This window comes from Sarcophilus harrisii, chromosome 3 (assembly GCF_902635505.1).
Source record: "Sarcophilus harrisii chromosome 3, mSarHar1.11, whole genome shotgun sequence".
In the NCBI taxonomy this organism is placed as follows: domain Eukaryota; kingdom Metazoa; phylum Chordata; class Mammalia; order Dasyuromorphia; family Dasyuridae; genus Sarcophilus; species Sarcophilus harrisii.
In genome coordinates, this window is record NC_045428.1 from 589,445,190 (window position 1) to 589,467,461 (window position 22,272).

The following is a 22,272-nucleotide window of genomic DNA, read 5'->3' on the forward strand; positions in this document are numbered from 1 at the left end:
TTGTAGAGCATCGTCCCCATTGGAAAGTTAAATTCAGGGATCGGAGAAAAATACAGAAATAGGGAGAAAGTCACACACCACGACTTTAATCTAGAATTTCTATAGGAAAAGATGATGAGGAAAAAACTTTGAGAGAATATCCCACAAAACATAACCCAGGGAGATCTTAGGGAAGGCATTGCTGTCCCCAAGGGATGTACTGAGGTGAGTATGAAGGGTCTTCAAGGAATATTGAGGAAATATAAGGTTCTTAAGGAAGATATTATTTGGGATGTGAGGAGTGTTTAGGGAGATATTAGGGGTTTCTGGGAAATATCTGGGAGAGATAAGGGATTCCTAAAAGGATATTTAGAGCAATGATTTTGAGGGGAGATGAAGGGTTCCCAGTGAGTTGTTTAGGGAAAATAAATCTCTGGAGGGATTTTCAGGAGATGAGAATGCACGAGAGATATTAGAATGATGAATGGGGTCACTGTGAAGAGACTTTTTGGGAGGGTTGAGATGACCCTATGTGGATTTTTTTGGGGAAAATAAAGCATTCTTTAGAAATTGAGAGTGGTGTGGGAATCCTTGAGGGGATACTCTCCCGGAGAAGAGACGTTCTTAAGGGGGATAGTCAGGGGTTTAGGGGAGAAAAGGCAGAGTCCCCAGGGCATATTTGACAAGATATTTTGGAATTCCCAGAACATGTTTGGGAGAAAGAAATTCCTAGGGAAAATATTTGAGGGATTCCTAGAAATTTTAGGAGCTGGGGGTTCCTTTGGTGGAGGTGTTTGGGAAAATATCTGGGCTAAGATGAGCAATGTATTTGGGAGGAGAGGAGGTGTGCTTAAGTGGGGCAGGCAGGAGCTAAGAAAGTGTGGCCCAGCCTGGAGGGTCAAGTTCTAACTCTGACAAATATTAGCTGTGTGACCCCAGATAAGGCAACCTCTCCCAAGACAAAAGTAATACACAGCATAAGCAGAGGGAGTGTCCACAAAGGGAATTTTCTACCCTGATGATAAAACCAAAAAAGAGAAGATCCTTCCCAGAAAGTGAGGGAGGTCACCTGAAAGAGGGATCAAGGACAGGAGGGAGAGAAGGGGTCAAGATGTACGAGGGGCGACAGGCTATGTTTGTAGCTGCACGGACACTGAGGAGTCGGTCACCCGAGTTCTCCGGAACCCCTCGGAGCCCAGGCGGTTCTTCGATTTGTGCAAAAAGTGAACGAATCGCACTCCTGGGCCATAGCGTTTGAATACATGAGACACCTGGAGAGGCAGGGCAACAGAGTGAGGGATCCTTCTCGGCTTGGGGAAGAGAAGACAATTTCCAATCTCCCCTCCCTCCCCATTCCTTCCCTAGTTAATTGGGGTGGGTGTGAAGGAGGACTTAAGGAGAGGAACTTCGGGACATTGGGAAGGAACCCTGTGAAGTCACTGGGAAAAAACATTAGGGGGCATTGGGAAGGAACAGTAGGAGACACTGGGAGATGGCACTAGAGCACTGAGAGAGGGCATGGAATACAATGGGAGAAAACACTGTGGGGTCACTGGGAGAAGACAATAAGAGGTATTGGAAAGCATCAGAAGGGAACACTGGGAGATGTTGTAGGACACTGGGAGGGAATTGAGATACTGGAATAGAAATGGACATATTGGTAGATACTGGGAAGAAGGTTTTGGGGAAACTTTAGGGGGAAGATTGGGAGGAAAGGCTCACATATAACATTGGAAGAGAGAAAGGAAACACTGGAGAATATTTGGGGGAGAAGGGGTGATCTTTGCAGAAGATACTGGAGAATACTGGGGGATATGTACAAAGTATGGGAGAAAGAAGGTGATATTTGGGGTCAGTCAGTTGTGTCCAACTGTTTATGACCCCGTGGGCCATATCACCCCACTACTGTCCATGGGGTTTTCTTGATAAAGACACTGGAGTGGTTTTCCTTTTCCTTCTCCAGCTCATTTTACAGTTGAGGAAACTGAGGCAGACACAGCTTAGGGGACTTGTTCAGGGTCACACGGCTAGTGAATGTCTGAGACTGGATTTGAAGGGCATTCTAGACACGGAGCCACCTAATTGCCCAAATCAGAGGCCCTGAGTTCAAATCGCGGCTATTTACTCATGGCATCACTTTGGGGAAATCATTTGCTCTCAGTTTCCCTCCTCTTTAAAATGAGAAGCTTTCGCCTCGATGACCTGTAAGGTCTCTCACAGCTCTAAGTCACCGGCCCAGACTGAAGAACGGTGAGAAAAGGTTGGTGAGGACATTGGGAAGCGCACCTGGGTCCCCATGGGATCGGAGGGTCCCAAGGACACGGGAGAGGGAGAGCCAGAAGGAGCCGGTGGGCAGAGAGTGGAGGGCAAGCTCACCTGGCACCAGCGTCCTCCTGGGCCCCGGGGAGAGGGTCGGGGAGCGGCGTGATACTGCCGGATGACGGTCTGTCTGTCAGCCGCCAGGAGCCACACGTGCAGCTCATACACACACACGTCTAGGCGGCTGTCCTCAAACCTTGGAGGGGGGTTTGGGGGGAGAAAGGCTCTAGGCACCAAGCTCCAGGGCCCCAGCAGGGGGGGCAGGGCCCCGGGGGCCCCCCTTCCTCAGCAGAGCCTCCTCCCCAGCCCCGCCCTCTCAGCCCCCATACCAGTCCATGATGGTGATGTCGGGCTGCTCATCATCCAGCAGCTCCTCCCAGAGCCCCTCGGCCAGAAGGTCCACACACTGTTGCTTCACTGTCCAGCTGGGGCAGAAGGAGGATGGAAGGAGACTGGGGTCAGAGGCCCGTCCTGCCCCTCCCCTATGCCCTGGGAGATCTGGCCTCTGCCATCTGCCCTTCTCCCCGAGCCCTCCAGCCCAGAGAGAGGCGGACACCAGGACACCCCTGAAAGGAAGGACCCTGCCGTCTGAGCTCTCCAGCTGAAGGGATGACTGTGGGCTGGCTGCCCGTCCCCAGAATCCCCAGGCTTCACCCTCACCTGAAGTGGGGGAGCAGTTTCTCAGTGCTGATTTGCCATCCACTAAAGTTACCTGAGGGAGGAAGGCCAGGGTTAGATCCGGGTGCCAGGCCCGTCAGCACCTCAGTTTCCCCAGCCTCCTCCCGGGGACCCTGTTCCCCCTTCCAGGAGCCTGTTTCTGGGCTGGTGACAAAGCGGAGGGTGGGAACGTCAGCTCTCCTCCCTCTCCCAGCCCCACAGGGCCCACCAAGGTGGGGGATCTTACCCAGAGTCTCCAGGGACCGAGCAGGGCCACAGGGCGGGCCGCTCATGATGTTATGCCCGAAAAGGGGGAGGGGTGCCTCGACCCCCCCTGAAATACACTGGTGGGGCCCCCACACCAACCCCCATCTTCTCTGATTTTTGCTCCCTCATCCCTCAGTCTCCATGTAGATCCCCAGGTCCCTTTTCATCCTCGCAATTGTCATGGGCGGGATCCCTGGGTCACTTTCCCTAAACCCTCTACTTTCCCCCTCTCCGCCCCCTTTTCTCCCTCCAACCCCCTCCTTCCCGCTCCCTCCCAGGGTCAGCCACACACCCTGCCCCATCCCCCCCACCCCCAAATCCAAACTCCTCCGGCTCTTCCCTGGGGCGGAGGGGGCAAGGGGACCCAAAAAAAAGAAAAACCCCTTTTTTTTTTTTAAAAAAAAGGGGGGGTCAGGGGGGCCAAAACCCAAAAAGGGGGCCCCTTTAGTTCCAGAGAAAAAAAAAAAAAAACCCCCCCCTTGGGGAAAGGGGGAAAGGGAAAAAAAAAATTTAAGGGGAGGGGGGGGGGGGGGAAAGGTTTCAAAAAAAAACCAAAAAAGGGGAAAAAGGAAAAAAGGGGGAAGAGAAACAAAAAAAATTAAAAAAAAAAAAAAAAAGCAGAGAAAATAAAGGGGGAGGGGGAGAGAGAAAAGGCCACAAAAAAACCACACGCAAAGACGGGAAATGAAAAAAAAAGGGGGAGAAACAAGTTAGAAAAAGAGTGGATAGGAAAAAATGGCAAAAAAAGAAAAACGGGGGGGAAAAGAAAAGGAAAGGAAAGGGAAAGGAAGGGGGGGAAAAAAGGACATATAATGGAAATGGAAAAAAAAAGGAAAAGGGATTTCAAGGAAGGAAAAAAAAAAGGAAAGCAGAGGAAAAGAAGGGGGGGGGAAAGGGAAGAAGAAAAAAACAAGGGGGGAAGTGGAAAAGGAATGAAAAAGGGAAAGGAAAAGGGAAAAAACGGGGAAAGAGAGGGAGAAGAAGGAAAAAGGAGAGACCCAGAAACAAGAGAGGAGACACAGAGACCCGGGGGAGGGGGGGCAGGGGGGAGGAGGGGAACGGGGAGGGAAGGGGGGGACCAGGTGCAAAAACCCCCAAAACCGCCAAGGACAGGGGCAGGGCGGGCCCCCGGCGCCCCAAAAGTTTCTGCCCCGCCGGCCCCGCTCCCGGCCCCGCCAGCTTGGGAATCCCCCCCCCCCTCGCACCCTCGGGGTTCGGGGATCGCAGCAGGTTTGCGGGAGGCCTCCACTGGGAAAGCAGCCCGCTGAACCCGGGGCGCCAGCCCGCCCCGGGAGTCCCCCCACCTGCCAGCAGCAGCTGGCGGGCCCCTTGCTCCGACGGCCCCGGCGAAGGGGGCGCTCCGAGGATGGAGCCCGGGGACAGCGGCGGCGGGGGCGAGGGCGCCCGTGGGGGGAACGGGGGCGACGGGGGTCTGAGCGGCCCCTGCCCTCCTCGCGCCGCAGGTGCGTCCGGGCCCGTGTCTGCGGCTCCGTCCATCTCGGGATCTCGTCGTTCTGGCTTTCCTGAGGGAGGGGTCACACCATTGGGTATTTAAGGAGGAGCTGCCCTAGGTGGGGAAAGACCCGGGAGCTCCCGGCCACAACCCTCCCCTCTCAACTCAGGGACTCGGGCAGACCAGCCCTCCCCCCATTTGGGACCCGCCCGGCCGAGATCTGTAGAGAGAACGGTCTAGTCCCCTCAGCGCTCCCTTCAGAACCTCTCCTCCTCCCACCTCCAAGGTGCCATCAGAGCCCCCCCCCAACCCCTGACCCAGCAGGGCCCACCCCAAGTTCTGCCGCCTCCTTGGGGGTCCAGAGCCCGCTGCGGGATGCGCCGTGACCTCCTCAGGCCCGGAAAGGGGACATTGGCGGCCCTTCCTTCCTGCAGGACTAATTAAAGAGGCTCACGTTGGGATGGGGCCCTCCCTAATGGGGCCAATCGACCTCGTTAACATTCCTAATGGCAGGATTAATAGGGAGCCCACTGACCTCAGAAGCTCCGCGAGGCACTTAGGGCCAGCCCGCCCTACCTGCCAGGGCCCGGGGCCATTGGCTCCGGGCCATTTCCGGCCAAAGCCCAGAAACCCAGGGGTTTGGGGGAGAGGGAGGGGGGAGGACTGGAAGATCCACCCACGCCCCGGTCACTGGCTCCAGGCCCCCCCCCGCCCACCGCGGACAAACACGCAGACCCCACCCAGGGCTAATCAAGCATCCTGCCCCCCTCAGCCAGGTGGAGGTGGAGGGAGGAAGGACCCGGATGGGTGGGAGCCGAATCTAATGAGCACCGAGTCCTCGCGGAAGAATCCAGGGCAGGGAGGGGCCTGGAGCCAGTGACCGGGGCTGAGACCTCGGTGGGCACGGGTCCCAGGCTGCGAGTTCAAATGCCGGCCCTGCCACATACTGGCTGCGTGACTCGGCTGCCCTCTCAATGCCTCTTTCTTCAGAACCAGACGGGCCAGATTGATCTGCCGGTTCTGCCCGAACAGTCGTCACTCGGGCCTTAGCTGAGCGCTCCTCCCCGCGGGGTTGGGGCCCCTCCCGCCGCTGCTGCCCCGGCAGATGCCCCCCTGCCAGGGGCCCGAGGCTGTGCTCTCTGCGGAGTGAGGAGGCAGCGCCAGGCCCGAGGAACGCATTTAGGCCCTCGGACAGCGGGAGGACCTGCTTGGATGGAGGGGCTGTTGTAACAAGGGGAAGGAAGGAGAGTTCCCAGGCTGGATCCGAGAACTGTTAGGGCTGGAAGGAAATTTAAGAGATGATCTAATCCAAGTGTCTCATCTGACAACTGAGGAAACTGAGACCCGAGGATGTGCCAGTACAGTAACCTAGTAAAGGTGGGATCCAACGTGGCTTTTGTGACTCCGAGCCACTGCTCTCTCATGCAGGTAGTGGAGTTCAGCAGCCCCTCTAAATAGTGTCCCCCACCCACTCCAATCTGAGACCCTGGGATGGAGGATTACAGCCTGCAGGGGATGCCAGAGCCAAGGGACACACAGGTCCAGGGACGATGGGTTGGGGGGCGAGGGTGCAGAGCTGGCTGCCCTTTCTGGTTTGCACCGGGTCCTGGTCTCTTCCACAGCCACCACTGCCCAGGGGCCGGAGAGGGGAGTGGCGAGGGCCCCGGCTGTGCTGGGCGGCCATCCCTTAGCGCTCCTCAACACCCGCTTCCCCGACTTCAAGGCCCTCGGAACAACGGTTGTCATCGGCCCATCCACCAGGGAAATCTTTGTGCTTGGGGTAGACACCCCCCCTCACTGATGGGACTGAGACCCCCACTTGTCCCCAGCCCGGTCTAGCCCCTTTGCAGTGTCAGCTGTCCCGGGTGTGGCAGCTGGGCCTGCCACAAAATCGGGAAGTGCTGCCTCATTTCATTCAATTTGGCCCAGATCAGGTTACCCAGGTGAAATCACCTCCCCACGGTCAGTCATCACTGATAATGAATCAGCCACCAACAATGCCTCCTGTGTGCGGCAGCAGGGGAGGCTGGAAGGAGATGGACTCGAGGTCTGGGCCTCGGTGCGGGATGGGACGGGGCCAGGGCAGGGAGGACTCACAGGGGTGCCGGGCCTCTGGGCTCGTGTGCCTGTCGGCCATGCTCGGGCCATAAGGGTTATTGTGGATGACAGCCACGGGGACGGTTTCTCCCCGCTGATGGGCAACCAGCCCCGCAGGAGGGTCCTCTCTGGGGTGACCTTGTACTGCCGGTCCCATTTCAGTCCCATTGGCTAACTACGGAAGCCCAGGAGGGGACACTTCTGAACAACATGACTTAGAAAACCATCTCGTTCACGAATCCTCAAGCCCCAGAGGGAGCTCAAGACCGTCTAGGCCCCAGCCTTCATCTCAGGGAAGAACCCGAGGCTTGAAAGGCCGGGCCTAAGAGCGCCCCAGCCCCAAGGGGGCCGAGGGGAACGGCTTCGGGGGATGAAGAATCCAGGGATGACCATCTCCACCCCACCAGCTACTGGATCCAGGCAAGGCCCTCGCCTTCCTGAACTTTGGGTTCCTCCTGAGCACTATGAGCTGGGAAGTGAACCCTTACCCCACACTGGCCAGCCTAGAACCTCATGGGAGGAGAACCTATAAAGGGGAAAGTCCCAATATGCTGCAGGGTTCAGAATGGGACTGAACCCTTAAAACAAGTCCTCCCTTCTTGGGGCCGGGACCTTTCAGGGGTTTGGTACAGGCAGCTCGGACCCCATTTGAAACCTCCTGAGAACCATGTGGGGGCCCTGGTCCAAGATGCTGAAGCTGGCCATACTCAGCCCCACCCCCACCAGAGCACCCACAACTTCCCGGGACCTTCTTCCTCGCCAGGTGACCCCAGCTGGATTTCTTGGGGAAGCCCAGACTGGGCTCCCATTATTCCTTCTCCGTGGCCCACAGTCCCATCCCACAGACTCACGTTCAGTTTCAGTTTTTCTCAGAAATGAAGGAAAACATTTTAATTGTAAAACTAACTGGGGGTCCAGGCCTGCAGCACGGCTTCCCAAATCCAGGACCCCGGCTCCCGGCGGACCCCGGCATGGGGCCCAAGGCCGAAGATTTGTTATGAAATGACAATATAAATAGCTCTTTTGTTAAAAAGAGGGTCTCCCAGGGGCACAGTAGTATTCTCGGCAGAGGCCGGAGGACAGAGGCGGCCAGCCCTCCCCGGCATCAGGCCTCAGCAGGGGAGAGGGGGGTGGAGGCGGCCCCCAGACGTCACCGCTCTGGCACTTGCACGCGCCTCGCTTCATGCACTCGAACAAAAGCACAGAGACGCAGGCAAGCGCCAGCATCCCCCGCCACACGCAGACACCCAGCACGGCGCGGAAGGGCGCGGGTGCCTCTGTGCCCACTGCCCGCCCCAGCCGCCCTCTCTCGAGGCCGGGAGAGCTCTCCCGCTCTGCAGATTTCCAGTGTCAAGCCAACCGGCCCCAAAGGAGGCAGATGGCAAGGGGCTCCGGTCTGAGAGACCCTCGGCGCCCTTGCTCCCAAGTCATTATTTAAAAACAGCAAAACATCAAAACCGCAACTCAGTAGTTGAGTTCCCCAGAAGGGTCTGAAGGAGCCACGGGGTGCCCGGGGCCAAGTCTGCCAGGAGGCATCTAGCAAATGCACGAGGGGGGGCCGGGGCGCCCACTGAGCTCCCTCCTGCTTCTCCCGGGCAGGATACCTGCCTTTGAGGCGCTTCTTTGGTTAGGGGGAGGGCCAGGGCTGGTCCAGTCTCATCTCATGCGGTTCTGGCGCATGAGGGGCACGATGCTGGCTGGGGGGCCTGCCTTGCCCAAGAAGGGATGCTTCAACAGTTCACTGGCCGTGGCTCTCTGCGCTGGGTCCCGCACCAGCAGGCGATCCAGGAAGCCCTTAAGGGAGGGGGAAACCTGCAGGGCCAAGGAGAGGGGGGAAGGACTGAGGAGCTGCTCTCCGTCTCTCCTAGCCGCCACACCCCCCCTCCCCCTTCTCAGAGTCCGTCTCCATTCCCAGGGGATGGTCCCGGGGGAGGGAACGTCAGCCCAGGGTGCTCACCTTGTGGAGGTTTTTCAGCTTGGGGGGCAGGTTGTCCCGGATCATCTTCATGGCCTTCAAGGGCGGTTCATTGAAATATGGGGGTTCCCCATCTACCATCTCAATGACCATTACTCCTAGGGACCATATGTCCACCTGGGCAGAAGGGAAAGGGATGCTGTGGCTGCGGGCAAGGTGCTGGGCCCCGGCAGGGAGGTTGGGAAGACAGACCCCCAGTCTGACGGCACACCTGCCAGAAGACTACTCCCCTGGCACCGCCCCGCGCCCTCCTCCCACATTCCAGAGCTCCATCAGCCTCCCAGTGTCCAGGCCGGGGTCATCCCCTAGTGTGGGGAATCCTGGGAGGCCTTACACAGGAAGCGGGGAGTGGGGCAGGGATGAGGAACCCCCACGAGGGCCTCACCTCGGGCCCGTAAGGCAGGCGGGAGATGAGCTCGGGAGCCATCCAGTAGGGGGTGCCCACCAGGGACTTCCTCCTGGGCACCTCCTTGTTCACCTGGGCGCAGAAGCCGAAGTCGGAGAGCTTCACCTGGGGGTTGGAGCAGGCACAGGGCTCAGCCGCCCGTGCAGAAGCGTGCCACAGAGACGCCATGCAGACGTCTGGGAGCATTTGGTGCCCAACCTTGGCCTGAGCTTCGAACCCCATGCTCCAGCCCAACACGCTGCCTCCAAGGAGCCCACAAGGAACCCACCCCCTTCCTCAGGGTCAGCTCCCCAGTGGGCCCCCAGGGGCCATGACGGGACTGACTGCGGCCCCTGGGGACGGGCCCATGCCATACCCGCCCGTCGTGGGTCAGCAGGATCGAGTCACTTTTGATGTCACGGTGGATCACGCCCTGGGCATGGAGCACAGACAGAGCCTTCAGGACAGCCAGACACACGGCAGCAATCTGCTCCTCATTCATCCTGGGGAAACCTGAGAGGAACCGGGCTGAGGGGGCGGCCGGGAGCCCCGGGCCTGGGACCCGGGGAGCCGGGAGGGAAAGGTTCTCCCCTGCCGGGTGGGGGATGTCGGGGAGGGCCCCTTCCAGGAACCCAACCAAGAGCCTTCCCCCGGAGGTTGTACATCTTACCACATTTCCTCGCTGAAAGGTCCCATTGGGCCCCTGGGATGGGGGGCAGAGGACCCGGCGGGGTGGGGGGAGGGGGGGCGCAAGCCCCCGCCCCCCGCCAGGGGCCCTAAGAGAGCCCAGGCCTCCCGAGGGCCACAAGACAAGGTTTGGGCCCGGGGCCAGGCTGGAGGGGGGCCCCCCGACTCAGCCCCTTCCCCCACTCCCACCTCATTGAAGAGCAGCTCCCGTCGCTGCTGCTTCCGAAGGTCCATCTTCTTCACGGCCACCAGCTTGCCACTGCTCCGGACCGTGGCGATGCACACGATGCCCGTGGAGCCCTCGCCAATCTTGATGAAGTTGTCTAGGTAGGTCCGGGGATCGCCCGGATCCACCACGAGCTGCAGCGCGGCCCGGAACTGCTCGTGGGACACCCTCTGGGGCTCCCTCTGGGGGGAGCGGGGTCCCGACGGGGGCACGGCAGGCTGGGCTGAAGGCGGGGGGGGGACACGAGAGGCCAGCTGGGGTTCCGAAGCGTGCGGGCTCAGGGTACCCGGGGCAGGGGCGGGCTCTGGGCCCCGGGCAGCACGGGGCGGCGGCTTGGAAGAGTGTGCAGGGAGCCCTCCTGCGGAGGGACCGTTGGGGGCAGGATGGCGGGGCTCTCCCTGAAACAGAAAAAAGAGGTTCCAGGTCAGCGGCAGCTCCCCCAGCCCCTCCAATCACAGCATAGTGGAGGGAGTCCTCTGGGCCCAGCTCCCCGGTGATGGTGAACAGAGAGATGTGAGATGGACGGAGGGGAGGGAGGGGAGGGCAGGGGTGCTGGAGACGATGGGAGCTCTGGGATGCGACGACAGGCCTCCCCGTTTCCTACACTGTAGAGGGCCTGGGCAGGGCAGGGGTGAAAGCTGGGGAGGTGGGGAGAGGGGCTGCCTTGGTTACCTGGGGCCCTGGGCCCCTCGGGGGATGGTCCGAGTCAGCACGCGGATACGTGTTAAACGGCCTCCCGGCCGATGACTTCGCCCCACCTCCTGCACCCGGGGGCCGTGGGGTCCGGACGTCGGGCCCCGACAGGGGCCGTTTGTCCCGGGCCGGCTGGGGGCTCCCCGGCTGGCCTGGAGCTCCCTCCCCTGATGACTTGGGCCTCTTCTCCATCCCGCCCCCTTCCCCACCGGGCCCCTTGCCGGCGGCCTCCACCCTCGGGGACCCCCTGCCCCGGGCCCGGGTGCCCTTGCCGGGCCCAGGCACGAGCCCCCGATCCCTGGGCCTCAGTCAGCCCATTCTCTTGGGGCGGGCCCGGAGGAGCCAGCAGGGGCAGGGGGGGGCTGTCCCGCCGGAGTGAGTTGGACCGGGTCACAGACATGTTCTCAAACTCATCCAACAGCGAGGGCCCTCCCGAGCCCTTGCCCCAACATGGTCTTTTCCCACGGAAGGGGCAGGGGGAGGAGGAGAGGAACGCACCCATGGGAGGTGCCTTGGAACGAAGGGAGGCAGACAACACAGAAACGGAGAATGAGGCCAGGCAAATTGGCCTGGAAATGGGTGCCCAAGGACAATGGTCCCCAGGGGCACTTGCCTTGGCCCCTCCCTTGCCCCCCTTCCTCCCCCCTGCCGTGATGGGGCACAGAGAGGGTGGGGGGGGGCGGGAGGGTCCGGCCCCCCGTTCCGGTTTGCCCCTTTGGGGAGGGATGAGGAAGGACCCAAACCAAAGGGGGTGAAGGAGGGGGAGGGAGTTCAGAGGGGGGCGGGGGGGGGGGGGGAGGGCTCCCGGTCTGGGGCGGGACTAATCTGGTTTTCCCCGCCCGGAGCCCCAGGCGGTGACAGGCAGAGCTGCAGCTCCCCGAGGGGGCCCGAGGCTGGGGCAGGGCGGCCCTACAATGTGACTGAACTGGTCCATCAGGCCCAGCAGCACCAGGGAAAGGCTCCCGCCATGGGAGGAAGGAGGGGAGGGACTGGGGAAGGGCTGCCCTGACCTCCCAGGCAAACTGAGCGTCCCCTCTGCCATCCCCCAGAGCCGGTTTTCTGAATGGGAGGAATGGGAAGGTCAGACAGAGCTGGAGGCTCCAGACAAGTCATTCAACGCCCCTCAGTCTACTCATCTCTGAGATGGGACTGATCTCTGCAGCCCCGATCATCTGCTCCTAACAGAGCCCAAGGCCAGGGTCCTCGTCTCCCCGAAAGGGACAAAGCGCTTGTGGGAGACAAGTACACGGAGGCTGCGGCGGGGAGAGGAAGGGGGGAAGGGGTGGAGCAGCAGGGGGAGGCAGCTCCTCACAGGCCCCGCCAGGCGGCGCCCTCTCTTTGGCACCAGCTAGCCCCGGACTGCAGCCCAGTGGGCCACAAGGAGACCTGAAGGGAGGGGGCTGCTCCTGGGCGTGGGGGGCAGACCCGAGGTGGGGCTGGCGCGTACCTTGTGGGCCCCATGCTGGATGGCGGTGATGCAGGCGGGGTCGATGAGGGGCTTGGGCCGCCGGGCCGACTCCTCGATGAGCCCCTGCCACTGGCGCGGGAGCCCCGTGAACTTCTGCTCCTGCTGGTCAAAGCCCGTGTGCACGCGGTGCTCGAAGTTGGAGGGGGCCGAGATCTCCAGCCGCTTCTTCTTCTTCCCGAACATGGTGCAGGGGCTGCGGTCACCTGGTGCCAGCTACCAGGCCTGGGGGAGAAGAGGCGGTCATGGGGCGCCCTGGGCTCTGCCCACCATCCTATTGCCCGGACGAGCACCCACCAGGGGTGCCGAGGAGGGGGCGGGCCGCCCAGCTGCTCCCCCCTCCACACGCCTCCCTCAGGGGGGCAGGGGGCCACATCTTCGCCCCCACAGGCCACACGTGTTGGCGCGGGCACGTGTGTATGTGTGTGTGTGTGTGTGTGTGTGTGTGTTTGTCTGCGGGCGTCTGCACTGTTGTTGGGGCAGCCTCTCCCGCGCCCCAGCTCGGGCCTCCCAGGCCCTCCCCCTGTTCCCATGCTCCTGCCCAAGCGGAGCCTTCCCAGCAGCAGCTCCAGCCGGGGGAACCGGTTTGGCTGGGGGTGGGGCGTGCCAGGCCCTGGCTGGGAGGGGAAGGATCGGCGTCGGCCTGTCCCGACTGGTCAGTGCCCAGAGACGGCCCCGAGCGCATCCCCTGCCCTTCTGGGCACAGCCATCAGTCCCCTGTGGGTCCTGGGGCTGACCCCCCAGCAGAGAGCTCGCTAAGCATTTTTCCACAACTGTCACCATAGCCAGGCCCAGGCCCCCAGGGGGTGGGAAAGGGGGCTGGGCAAGCAGAGGTCCCGGGAAAAGAGAAGCAGTTTGTCCTGGGAGAGACCGACCTCGGGGAGAGCTTCTTGGAGGGCAGCCGGGCTTACCGGGCCCCCCGCTGGGCGGGGACATCACGTGGCTCAGCCCCCCGGACTCCTGGGGTCTGGCCGGGCACTCCCTGCTCAAGCCGCCCAGAGAAAGTTCCAAATAAACATGAAGCCACGTGGGGGCCCAGCCTGCCAACTTATCTACCTCCTGCCAGGCGGTTCCTCTCCCCTTATTCCCTTCCCCTTCTCGGCCCCATCAGAGAGCATGCCCACCCCCACTGGGGGGTCTGTGAGGAAGCTGGGGGAGCCACACCTCCGGATATTTGTCTTAGTCGGCAGCTGGACAGATGGACGCACAAACGGAGGAACTGAGTGGGTGGAGTATATTTACAGAAGCCTGGTCCCAAGAGCCCCGGCAGCTGAGCCCAGAGACCCCCACGCCAAGGCCCTGCACCTGGGTCTCCAGGCCGCCATAGTGCTGCTCCCCAGCTCCCCATGGTTACCAAATCCTCCACTGACCTCAGAGAGCTCAGGTCATTCCCTGGGTGCCCCCGGGCCCAGACTCCCACCTGCTGTGCCAAGAGTCTTGAGCTCCAAGACCCCCATCTGGACCCTTCTCACCTAGACTCCCAGGCCCCTTTGTGACAAAAGCCATCAACGGCCACCTGTGCTGAGGTCCTGGGATAGCTGTGGCTTGGGAACTTCAGCCCCTACCCAGACCACGCCAGGCGGGTCTCCAGGGCCCCTCCCCCACTAGTCCCGAACCTCCCGGCCTTATCAGCAGCCCAGGCCAGGCCCCTAACACAAACAAGAGGGAGGAAGAGCCTGGTAAAAGCAGGAGCCTGAAAGAACGAGGCGGAAGGGCAGGGGGAGAGCCAAGGGGAGCCTGGTTTTCCATTCCACCTAGAAGAGTGGGAGGGTTGAGAATCAGCAGGAAAGGGGGCAGGCTCCCCTAGGGAAGGGAAGTACTCCCAGGACACGGGAGGCACTGGACAACAAGTGCAAGACTTCCCGAGAGGAAAATCATCCTTCCCCCCCCCCCACCCCCATGGCCAAGGCTCCCTCTGAGTCGTGGAGAGAAGCAGAGGATGCTGAGGTACACAGGATGTTCCCTCCCCCTAGCCTTTGGAGACTCCGCTGTGCTCTGTCTCTCCCTCCCTAAGGTCCACTCTGACCCTTCCCCAGACGGCCTGGGTTCCCAGAGCTGTTGGAGGAGCGCGCTGGGGGATCCCTCCCTCCTCTATCAGGGTCTGGGGCACGAGGCCTTTCCTATCCAGAAGACTGGATCTGAGAGTGCCCAAGCAGAAGCCTCTGGAGGCTTGGGCTGCGACAAGCCTGCTCTGGCAGCGCACTCTGCACTCTGACCCTCGGCCACCACCTGACGACCTCCAGCCCGGAGGAAGGCCCGCCGGTCAGCAAGCTTGTCCACCGGTCAGTCCTCAATCTGCCTCGCGGCCCCATTCACTCTTCTTTTGTCCAGGCCAACCAGCCTTCGTTCTTCCCAATGATCTTTCAATGGCACAAATGAGGGACCTGACCAGCAGGGTGCACGCCACCCCTCCGTGTTTCTCAAATTTTCCTTGTCTTCTTCTGGGGGTGGCAGTTCCTCACTAGGCCTGGGCACCCCAAGGCCTCTCTCACGGCTGCCTCCAGTGACAATGTCCACTCGCTCAGTTGCTTCTTCAAGTTGTAACTTTATATTTGTCCAAAAATAGCTAAAGCCCCCTGACTGTTTTCAAATCAACAGGCATTTTAAATTAAGACAACTCTGAGGTACCACGACCCACCTCTCAGGTTGGCCAAGATGACAGGAAAAGATAATGAAAATGTTGGAGGGGATGTGGGAAAACTGGGACACCGATGCATTGTTGGTGGAACTGTGAACGAATCCAACCATTCTGGAGAACAGTTTGGAAATATCCTCAAAATGTTATCAAACTATACATACCCTTTGACCCAGCAGTGTTTCTACTGGGCTTTTATCCCAAAGAGATCTTAAAGGAGGGAAAGGGACCCACCTGTGCACGAATGTTTGTGGCAGTCCTTTTTATAGTGGCCAGAAACTGGAAACTGAGTGGATGCCCATTAATTGGAGAATGTCTGAATTGTGGTATATGAATGTTAAGGAATATTATTGTTCTATAAGAAACGATCAGCAGGATGATTTCAGAAAGGCCTGGAGAGACCGACAGGAACTGATGCTAAGTGAAATGAGCAGAACCAGGAGAATATTGTACACAGCAACAAGATTATACAATAGCCAGTTCTGATGGACATGGCTCTTTCCAACAATGAGATGATTCAGGCCCGTTCCAATGATTTTATGATAGAGAGAGCCACCTACACCCAGAGACGACTGTGGGAACTGAGTGTGGATCACAACACAGCATTTTCACTCTTTTTGTTGTTTGCTTGAATTTTTTCTTTTTCACTTTTCCCCCTTTTGGATCTGATTTTTTTGTGCATGACACTCGTGGAAATACATATAGAGGAACTGCACAGGTTTAACATGTATTGGATCACTTGCCCACTAGAAAAGGGAGTGGAGGAAGGGAGAGAAAAAATTAGAACAGGGTTTTGTAGGGGTGAATGTCAAGAATTATCAATGTATATATTTTGAAAATAAGAAGCTTAAAAAAAAAATCAATGGGCATTTTGCCTTTAGGAGATCCATCTTTTTTAAGCCCAAGCACAAACATTTCCATTCATCCTTTTTCAATCACTCTTATTCATTAGGCCCAGAGACTATGAGAGGCCATCTTGATCACTGTAATTTTCAGTGCTCCCCACTGTGTCAGCTCTGTGCCGGTGCATGCCACCTGTCCCTTTCTGGGTTACTAACAAAAGCACCCCAAAAGGGCTCTGCCCAGATCCTTGGACACCTGCAGGGAGAGCTCCTTCCAGGCCAACTGAAACCACAAGTGATCCTCTGGGAGTTCCATGAACACACTCATGTTCCTGCCTGCAGGAGCCCCTCGATCTCTCAACCTGCTAACCCGGGCAAAGGAGGAGACAGGGAACCTAGGGCGTGGCCTGAGTGGAAGCCGTGTCACGTTGGCCCTTTAAGGTCCCTGCGTTAGTAAGTTCTAGAATTTGCTCAGTAACAGTTTGTGGAGTCTACTTTCTTATTGTGGAAAATCAGAGCTGTCTGTGCTCCGGTAGTGCTGCTCCTCTGGGTGTCTGTGATCTCACTATGGTCACAGGTAGGGGCCCTGCAGTGCCCACGTCTCCAGGTCCTTCAGGGCCCCGAAATGGAGTTCTGCTGGGCCGGCATCCTGGGCTCGGCCCCTCCTATCGGCCGTTTCTGTTTTAATCCAAAGACCGGTGCCCAACAGAAGCCTTCTGCTCTCCTTGTGCAGTCCGCAGGGAGCTTCAGTCCCATCCCTCTTCCACCTGGCCCTCTCCTGGGCCAAGGCAGCCCTGGCCCCTCCATGCGTGGGCCACCTCCGCTCCGCCCTGCTGCTCCTGCTAGCCTCTCCTGAAAAGCTGTGCTGGCCGGGAGCTTCCTGTGACATTGATCTCGGCCTAAGCCCTGGGACAGAGCGACCTACTGCCCACAAGGGCTGCTGATTCACAAACGAAGGAGGACGACTTTTTAATCAGTGGCTGTCATCTGGACTATGCTTCAGACTCCCCAGCTTACGGGGACTACTCTGGGACTGCCCAGAGGAGGGGGGATGGGCGGCCTCTGCCATCCACCAGTCACAATCAGGAATTATTTTATTCACTTGTTCCACAGATTATTACAAAGGAGAGACAAATAGGAGAGTGGGTTGTCCCAGAACCCCTTCTTGTATCAAAAAGCTGGGAACAAGCCGAGAACCCACTTCTGAACAGTTCTCTGAGGCTGGGCTGGCTCTGGAGGGCGAGGCTTCGAATCCAGCTTTTCTGGCCCCAGACCAGGACTCCTCACTGGGTGGGGCAATGGTCAGTAGCAAGGACAGGGACTTGAAGGGCAGACTGCGGCCATCAGGAAGTTTTGCCCCCCTCCTCCTCCAAATAAAGCTCCCCAAAGGCCCCACAGCGCCTCAGGAAGGTCAGAGGTTATCCCGGGGGATGACTGATATCCCTAGAGGTACAGAGATGTCAGGGTCAGGCAACCTCTGGCCCGAGAGCCAGATCCGGCCCGCTGCTTGTTTATGTGCAGCCTGGAAGCTAAGAATGGTTTAACACTTTACTTAAAAGTGCAGAAGCCACACAAAAACAGGCAGCAGTGCCATTGTGGCCGGAGGGAGGCCGAGGCTTGTTCTCCACGTCCCTCCCCAAAGTGCTCCCCATTCTGGGAGGACGGGCGGAGAAACACTTGCAGAATGCAACCATTTGAGACCTTGGCAGCCAGAGCACCACCACCCCCCACCCCGGGGTGGATCCCTCTGGGATGAGGGGTCATACAGCCTCTGCCTGCAGCCCCTGGAGAAGTCTCCCACACAGCCTTCACACACCTAAGTCTGCCTTCCTGGAGCTCCTACACTCCTTTCTGGGATGGAACAAGACAAGCCTCGGCCCTCTCCCACAAAGAGCCTGAGGCCTTCGCTGCCCCTGCCATTCTCCCCTGGCCTGGCCATCCTAGGGAGGAAACGACCCTCAAATGTGGCTGAACTTCCCCCAACTGGGAGCCTCTAAATGCCAACCCAGAGAAGTGGACAAAGCAAGGAATAAGCCAATGCTCCTGGGAGCCACAGGGGGCCACAGAAGGAGGGAGGGGGTGTGGCTTGGAGACAGCCCACACTGGCCGAGTCTGGCCCAAGATCACTCGGTCACCCGTTCACTGGGATAAAAATGTGGTCACGGCTCCTGGCTGACAAGCTTGGACCGGCCCCCTTTCTGTGAGCTGGAGGAGCCCTCCCAGGGCATCGCAGCCAAGCCTGAGGAACAGGAAGCCCCTCCCCACCTGGGACTCTCCCACAGGGGCCGTTCTTCCCCCCAGGTCGAGCCGAAGCCTGTTTCTTTGTAACTTCCCCTGCTCCCATCTGCCCTTCAGGGCCAAGCGGGTCAAGGACAACCTCTTGCCACATGATAACAATAAGGCTTCCAACACTTGAACATGGTGAAAATGGCCTCTTTGAGGGGAGGCCATGGAGGCAAAGAGGGCTGAGCGGCCATGCCGAGGAAGCACCTCCTCCCAGGGGAGACAGCGATTCTGGCTAACTGAGCCCGGCCAGACCTGAGCTTTCTTGGCTCTAATACGGGCCCGGCATTCTAGGCTAGTGACCCTTCCCTCAACCCGTTGGTGTCATCAATAATAACGGGCAGGTGAGGGTGGCAGAGGAAAGCTGCTGGGCCGCCCTCTTCGCCTCCCATGAGGTGCCTGAAAGGTAAACAAGAAGATCGGAGAGCCCGCCATCCCCGACTCCCAGGAACCTCCGGGGGCCCCGCCCCACTGGGCACACCCACGCCCCTTTCCCAAATGGCAGAAGTGGCGCCCTGGGGCCAAGGGAAGGGGCAGCAGGCCCAGGAACTGAAGCCTCTGATCCTGATCCCGGAGACAGCAAGATCCGAGGCAAACCCAGAGTGATGGCAGGAGGGAGCTGCGGGGGGCAGGTACAGAGGGCACAGGGCAAGTATTCCCAGTGGGGGCCCAGCACAAAGGAGACTTTTCTCAGGGCCTCAGCAGGAGGCCAAGGCTCTGATTCCCACAACAAGGGGATCAGATAAACTTCATTCATTCTAGTGAAAGATGAGGAAAAGTGAAAATAAGGTCCCCCCTCCCCTTGCTCCCCACTCAATGGGGCCTTCTACTGCCTCCCTACTTCCCTCCTCCCTCAAGGAACAAAGACAATCAACGAGGGCACCTTCCCCCAAAGAACAGTGCCGGGCCTGAGCCCGCCCCCCCGCAGAGCCCAAGCCCCCACAAGGCACCTGTGTAGGCCCACAGCCCCAAGGGGCTTCCCTCCGCCCCCTTGCACCCCCCTCCCTCCAGGCTCACCTCCAGCCTTCTGCTCTCCGGCCGGGGGAGGCTGGGCCCAGGCAGGGGCTCAGAGCGTGGCTAGCCCAGGTAGGGGGGGCTCCCGGCCCAGAGGGAGCCAGCTCTCCTCTCCTGGCATGGCAGTATCTGAGGCCCGCTCCGGCTGGCTGCCCCGGCTCCAAGCGGCCCAGCTTCCCTCCTCAGGGCCTGCCCCCTTGGCAGGGGTTCAACCTCAGCTGCCACGGGGAGGCGGGAGCTGGGGAGGGGACTGACTCAGAGTCCCTGCTGTTTGGTGCTGCCCACAAGGGCCGCTGGGCCTGGGGGGGGCAGAGGGAAGGAGACCCCGGCCCGCCTCCTTGCTGCTGGGAGGGGGAGTCAGAGACAACGCAGTGAGCCTGGGCAGAGACACAGAGACAGAGATACTGGGGGGCGGGGCTGGGACAGTTAGAAAGGTGGGAGCCAGAGGCCAGGCAGGAAGGGAGGGCCGCAGGATGGCCAATGAGGCAGCTCTGATTCAAACAAACTGACCAGTGAGAGACGGGCTGGAGGACAACTGGCTGGGGGAAGGTGGCAAAGAGCGGCTGGCCTGGGAGGGAGGCCAAGTGGACCTCTGGGGAGCCCCAGCCGCCCCCCATCTCCTACCTCCTGTCTCTCAGCCAGTGTGCAGGGCGGAGCCCCAGGGAAAAGGCTCCCCAACCACCAGGTGCTTGGAGATCTCAAGATGAAAGGGCAGGCTCCACCCCCCGCAGCCTCATTAGGGCTCCAGTCTAGTCAGGCAGCCTCAGCCAGCCACAGGCCTCTGGTAGGAGGTGGGGAGGGCCGCAGGCCTCTAGGAGGAGGTGGGGAGGTGGGGCCACCAGCAGGCCCCTGGAAGCCCTCAGCCTCCCCTCTCCTCTGCTCACACCTGCCCATGACCACGCCCGTCCCAAGCTCCCTCAGCCTCCCCTCCCCCCCCCAACCTTGGCCCTCCAGGCCTCCTGGGAGGCAGTGAGGACTTGGGGCTGGGCCAGGGCCCAAGGGAGAGGGGAGGACAGAGTCCTGCACCAGGGTAAAGGAACCTCCCCAGATCTCTCTGGCTGCAGGGAAAGCTGGTTTGGGGGCAGAAGCCCATGGGGCAGTCTCCCCGGATCACTGTGTAGGGGTCAGAGTCAGAAACTCCTGATGGGCGGCTGGGCGGCACGGTGGGCAGGGCCTGGCCTGGAAGCAGGAAGGCTCCAGTTCAGATCTGCTCCCAGACATTCCTGGCTGGGTGACCCTGGGCAGGTGCCTTCACCCTGTCTGCCTCAGTTTCCTCATCTGTCAAATGAGCAGGAGAGAAAATGGCAAATAGCTCCGTATCTCTGCCAGGAAACCCCAGACGGGGCCCAGAGAGCCCAGCTCAGGAGAACCAAAGTAGGAGAGCGGAAACAAGCAGGTGACAGGGAGCACAGCAGGTGACCTCTGAGGGGGAGGCACCGGGGCTGCCAGGGGCAGGAGGGCCAGCTCAGAGCTAAGAGTCAAAGGGCCTGGGGCCGATGGAGGCGAGGGGCATGAAACAGGAACATCTGGCCCCCGGAGGTGCACAGGAGTCTGGGGTCGGAAGACCAGAGGGTCCCAGTTAAGACCACAAGTTCTACAGCCAAATGTCCCCGGAGTCAGCAGGCGCTCGGGCATGGAAGGGGAGGGGTGCTTGGCACTTGACCCTGCTAAGAGTAGGAGAGGGGAGCGGAAAACCTGGCAGGGAAGGGAAGGGAGGACTGGGACGTGGTGTGAAGGCAGACGGCTCCAGGCGGCAGTGAAGGGCCCAGCATGAGCGTGGTCCTGGGGGGCCCGGAAGATGATGGGGCCCTCAACAGTGAAAGGCAAAGGAAGGGGGAGGACTGGGGTGGGGGGATGTGCTGAACTTGACATGCCCACAAATGTCCAGTTTCAGAAACCTCAGTAATGGAGGAGAGCTGAGGCTTAAATCCAATTCCACCCAAAAGTTAAGTTCGTGATGTCAGGGGTACTCTGAGAACCAGGGGCAAACAACAGTGCTGCTGGGGAGGGGGCTGGGGCAGAGGCCTGGGGGCACCCACAGCCAGTGAGGGAAACTGAGGAGCGGTCAGAGAGGCAGGAGGAGGACAGGGAGAGAGGGAGGGAGAGGAGAACCAGGGAGAGAGGCAGGCTGGAGCTGGGCAGCCCCAGAGCTGGGACTCAGGTAACCCCCCAGTTGCTGGCGGTGCAGCCCCCCACCCTTGGTGTTCCCATTTGGGGCTGGGAAGGCCGGTTCTTTCTTGGACCTCAGTCCTCCCAAAAATGGGGAACAATGGTTTCCTGTCCCAGGCTTTTGGGGGGGTCCTTTGAAAGGGCCTGGGGCTCTATGTCACTTTCCAACCCGGCCTTTGGTCCCCAACCTTGCCGCCTGCCCCTCCCAACCCCAGCCTGGGCCTTCTCCCTTTTGCCCCTGCCCCCCTCCAGGAAATTCTTTGCCAAACCCCAAAGAAAGAAAGAGGGCCAGGCCCCAAAGAAAGAGGGGGGAGGAGAGGCGAGAAGGTGGGAGAGGAATTGGGGACCGGGCCTTTTTCTTAGGTGGGGTTTGCATTTCCCCAGGGTTTGGGATCACCAATTGGGGTTAAACATTTTTTCCTGGGGCCCATCCCATGGCTTAAGGTTCCCCCCCTGGGACAGTTGGGGCCCATGCACAAGGCCGGCTAACCTGCTTTCCATCCTTCCCTCCCAAGAGCAGCAGTGGGCTGGGTGCCCCTCCCCCCAGCTCCAGGATCCCAAGCCCTTTTGGGGTAAACTGTGCCTCCAAACCCAAGCCTGGCCCAGAAGACCCCTCATGTGGGCTCCTCCCTTCAACTCTGGACCTGGGGGGCCAGGGAATGGGAACTGGGAAGGAGGAAGGAAAAAGGAGGGGGGGGCCCTGGGGATGCTCTGGACAATCTGGAGGGGAGGGCAGGGGCAATTGGGAGAATTCCCGGGTCCGGGGGGGAGGGCAGGGGAGGCGGGGACTGAAAAGCCCTGCTCCCTAGGCCAGGTGGGCTTCTCTTTGGGAGGGGAGGGGAGGCTGGGGGCAGGGCCCTGGGAGCAGTGGGGAAGGGTTGGGAGCAAATTGCGGTCAAAGCATCCCGGCTCATCCTGGTGGCCCCTCAAGGGGCATTCCCCCACCCTTCCCCTTGGAACCCTTGGCCCAGGCCTCCCCCCTTGGCCTGGAATTTAAAACCAACCAAAGCCCCTGAAAGGCCCACCTCCTGGAGTTGGGAAGCCCCTGAATCAAGGACAAAGTTGCTTTTTCCGGGTTGGGAATTGCATTTGTTGGCTTTCTCAAGTTGAATTGTGGAAAAACCTT

At 59.9% G+C, this 22,272-nt stretch overlaps 2 protein-coding genes across 2 annotated transcripts; both read right to left on the bottom strand.

The window, feature by feature from the left end:
- Positions 1-59: 59 nt before the first annotated feature.
- Positions 60-5,190, bottom strand: NCCRP1 (NCCRP1, F-box associated domain containing). Its single transcript, XM_031961611.1, has 7 exons — positions 5,007-5,190; positions 4,527-4,745; positions 3,203-3,289; positions 2,959-3,010; positions 2,628-2,723; positions 2,356-2,494; positions 60-1,250 (listed from the first exon to the last, which is right to left on the bottom strand). The coding sequence occupies exons 2-7, from the start codon at positions 4,717-4,719 to the stop codon at positions 1,110-1,112; spliced, it is 708 nt and encodes a 235-aa protein (XP_031817471.1). The 5' UTR covers positions 4,720-4,745; positions 5,007-5,190; the 3' UTR covers positions 60-1,109.
- Positions 5,191-7,648: 2,458 nt separating this feature from the next.
- PAK4 (p21 (RAC1) activated kinase 4) lies at positions 7,649-19,738 on the bottom strand. Its single transcript, XM_031963128.1, is given in 10 exon segments — positions 7,649-8,584; positions 8,730-8,864; positions 9,133-9,258; positions 9,509-9,660; positions 9,888-10,443; positions 10,718-10,955; positions 10,957-11,167; positions 11,348-11,383; positions 12,176-12,428; positions 18,981-19,738. Coding segments are annotated over 9 exon segments (1,824 nt in total). The 5' UTR covers positions 12,390-12,428; positions 18,981-19,738; the 3' UTR covers positions 7,649-8,428.
- Positions 19,739-22,272: the final 2,534 nt, after the last annotated feature.

Excerpts from the sequence above, each read along its gene's own strand:
- NCCRP1 (XM_031961611.1), bottom strand. The coding sequence starts at position 4,719 with ATGGACGGAGCCGCAGACACGGGCCCGGACGCACCTGCGGCGCGAGGA. Across the intron at positions 2,724-2,958 it reads AAACTGCTCCCCCACTTCAG|CTGGACAGTGAAGCAACAGT; the intron begins GTGAGGGTGAAG and ends CTTCTGCCCCAG. Across the intron at positions 2,495-2,627 it reads GACATCACCATCATGGACTG|GTTTGAGGACAGCCGCCTAG; the intron begins GTATGGGGGCTG and ends CCCCCCTCCAAG.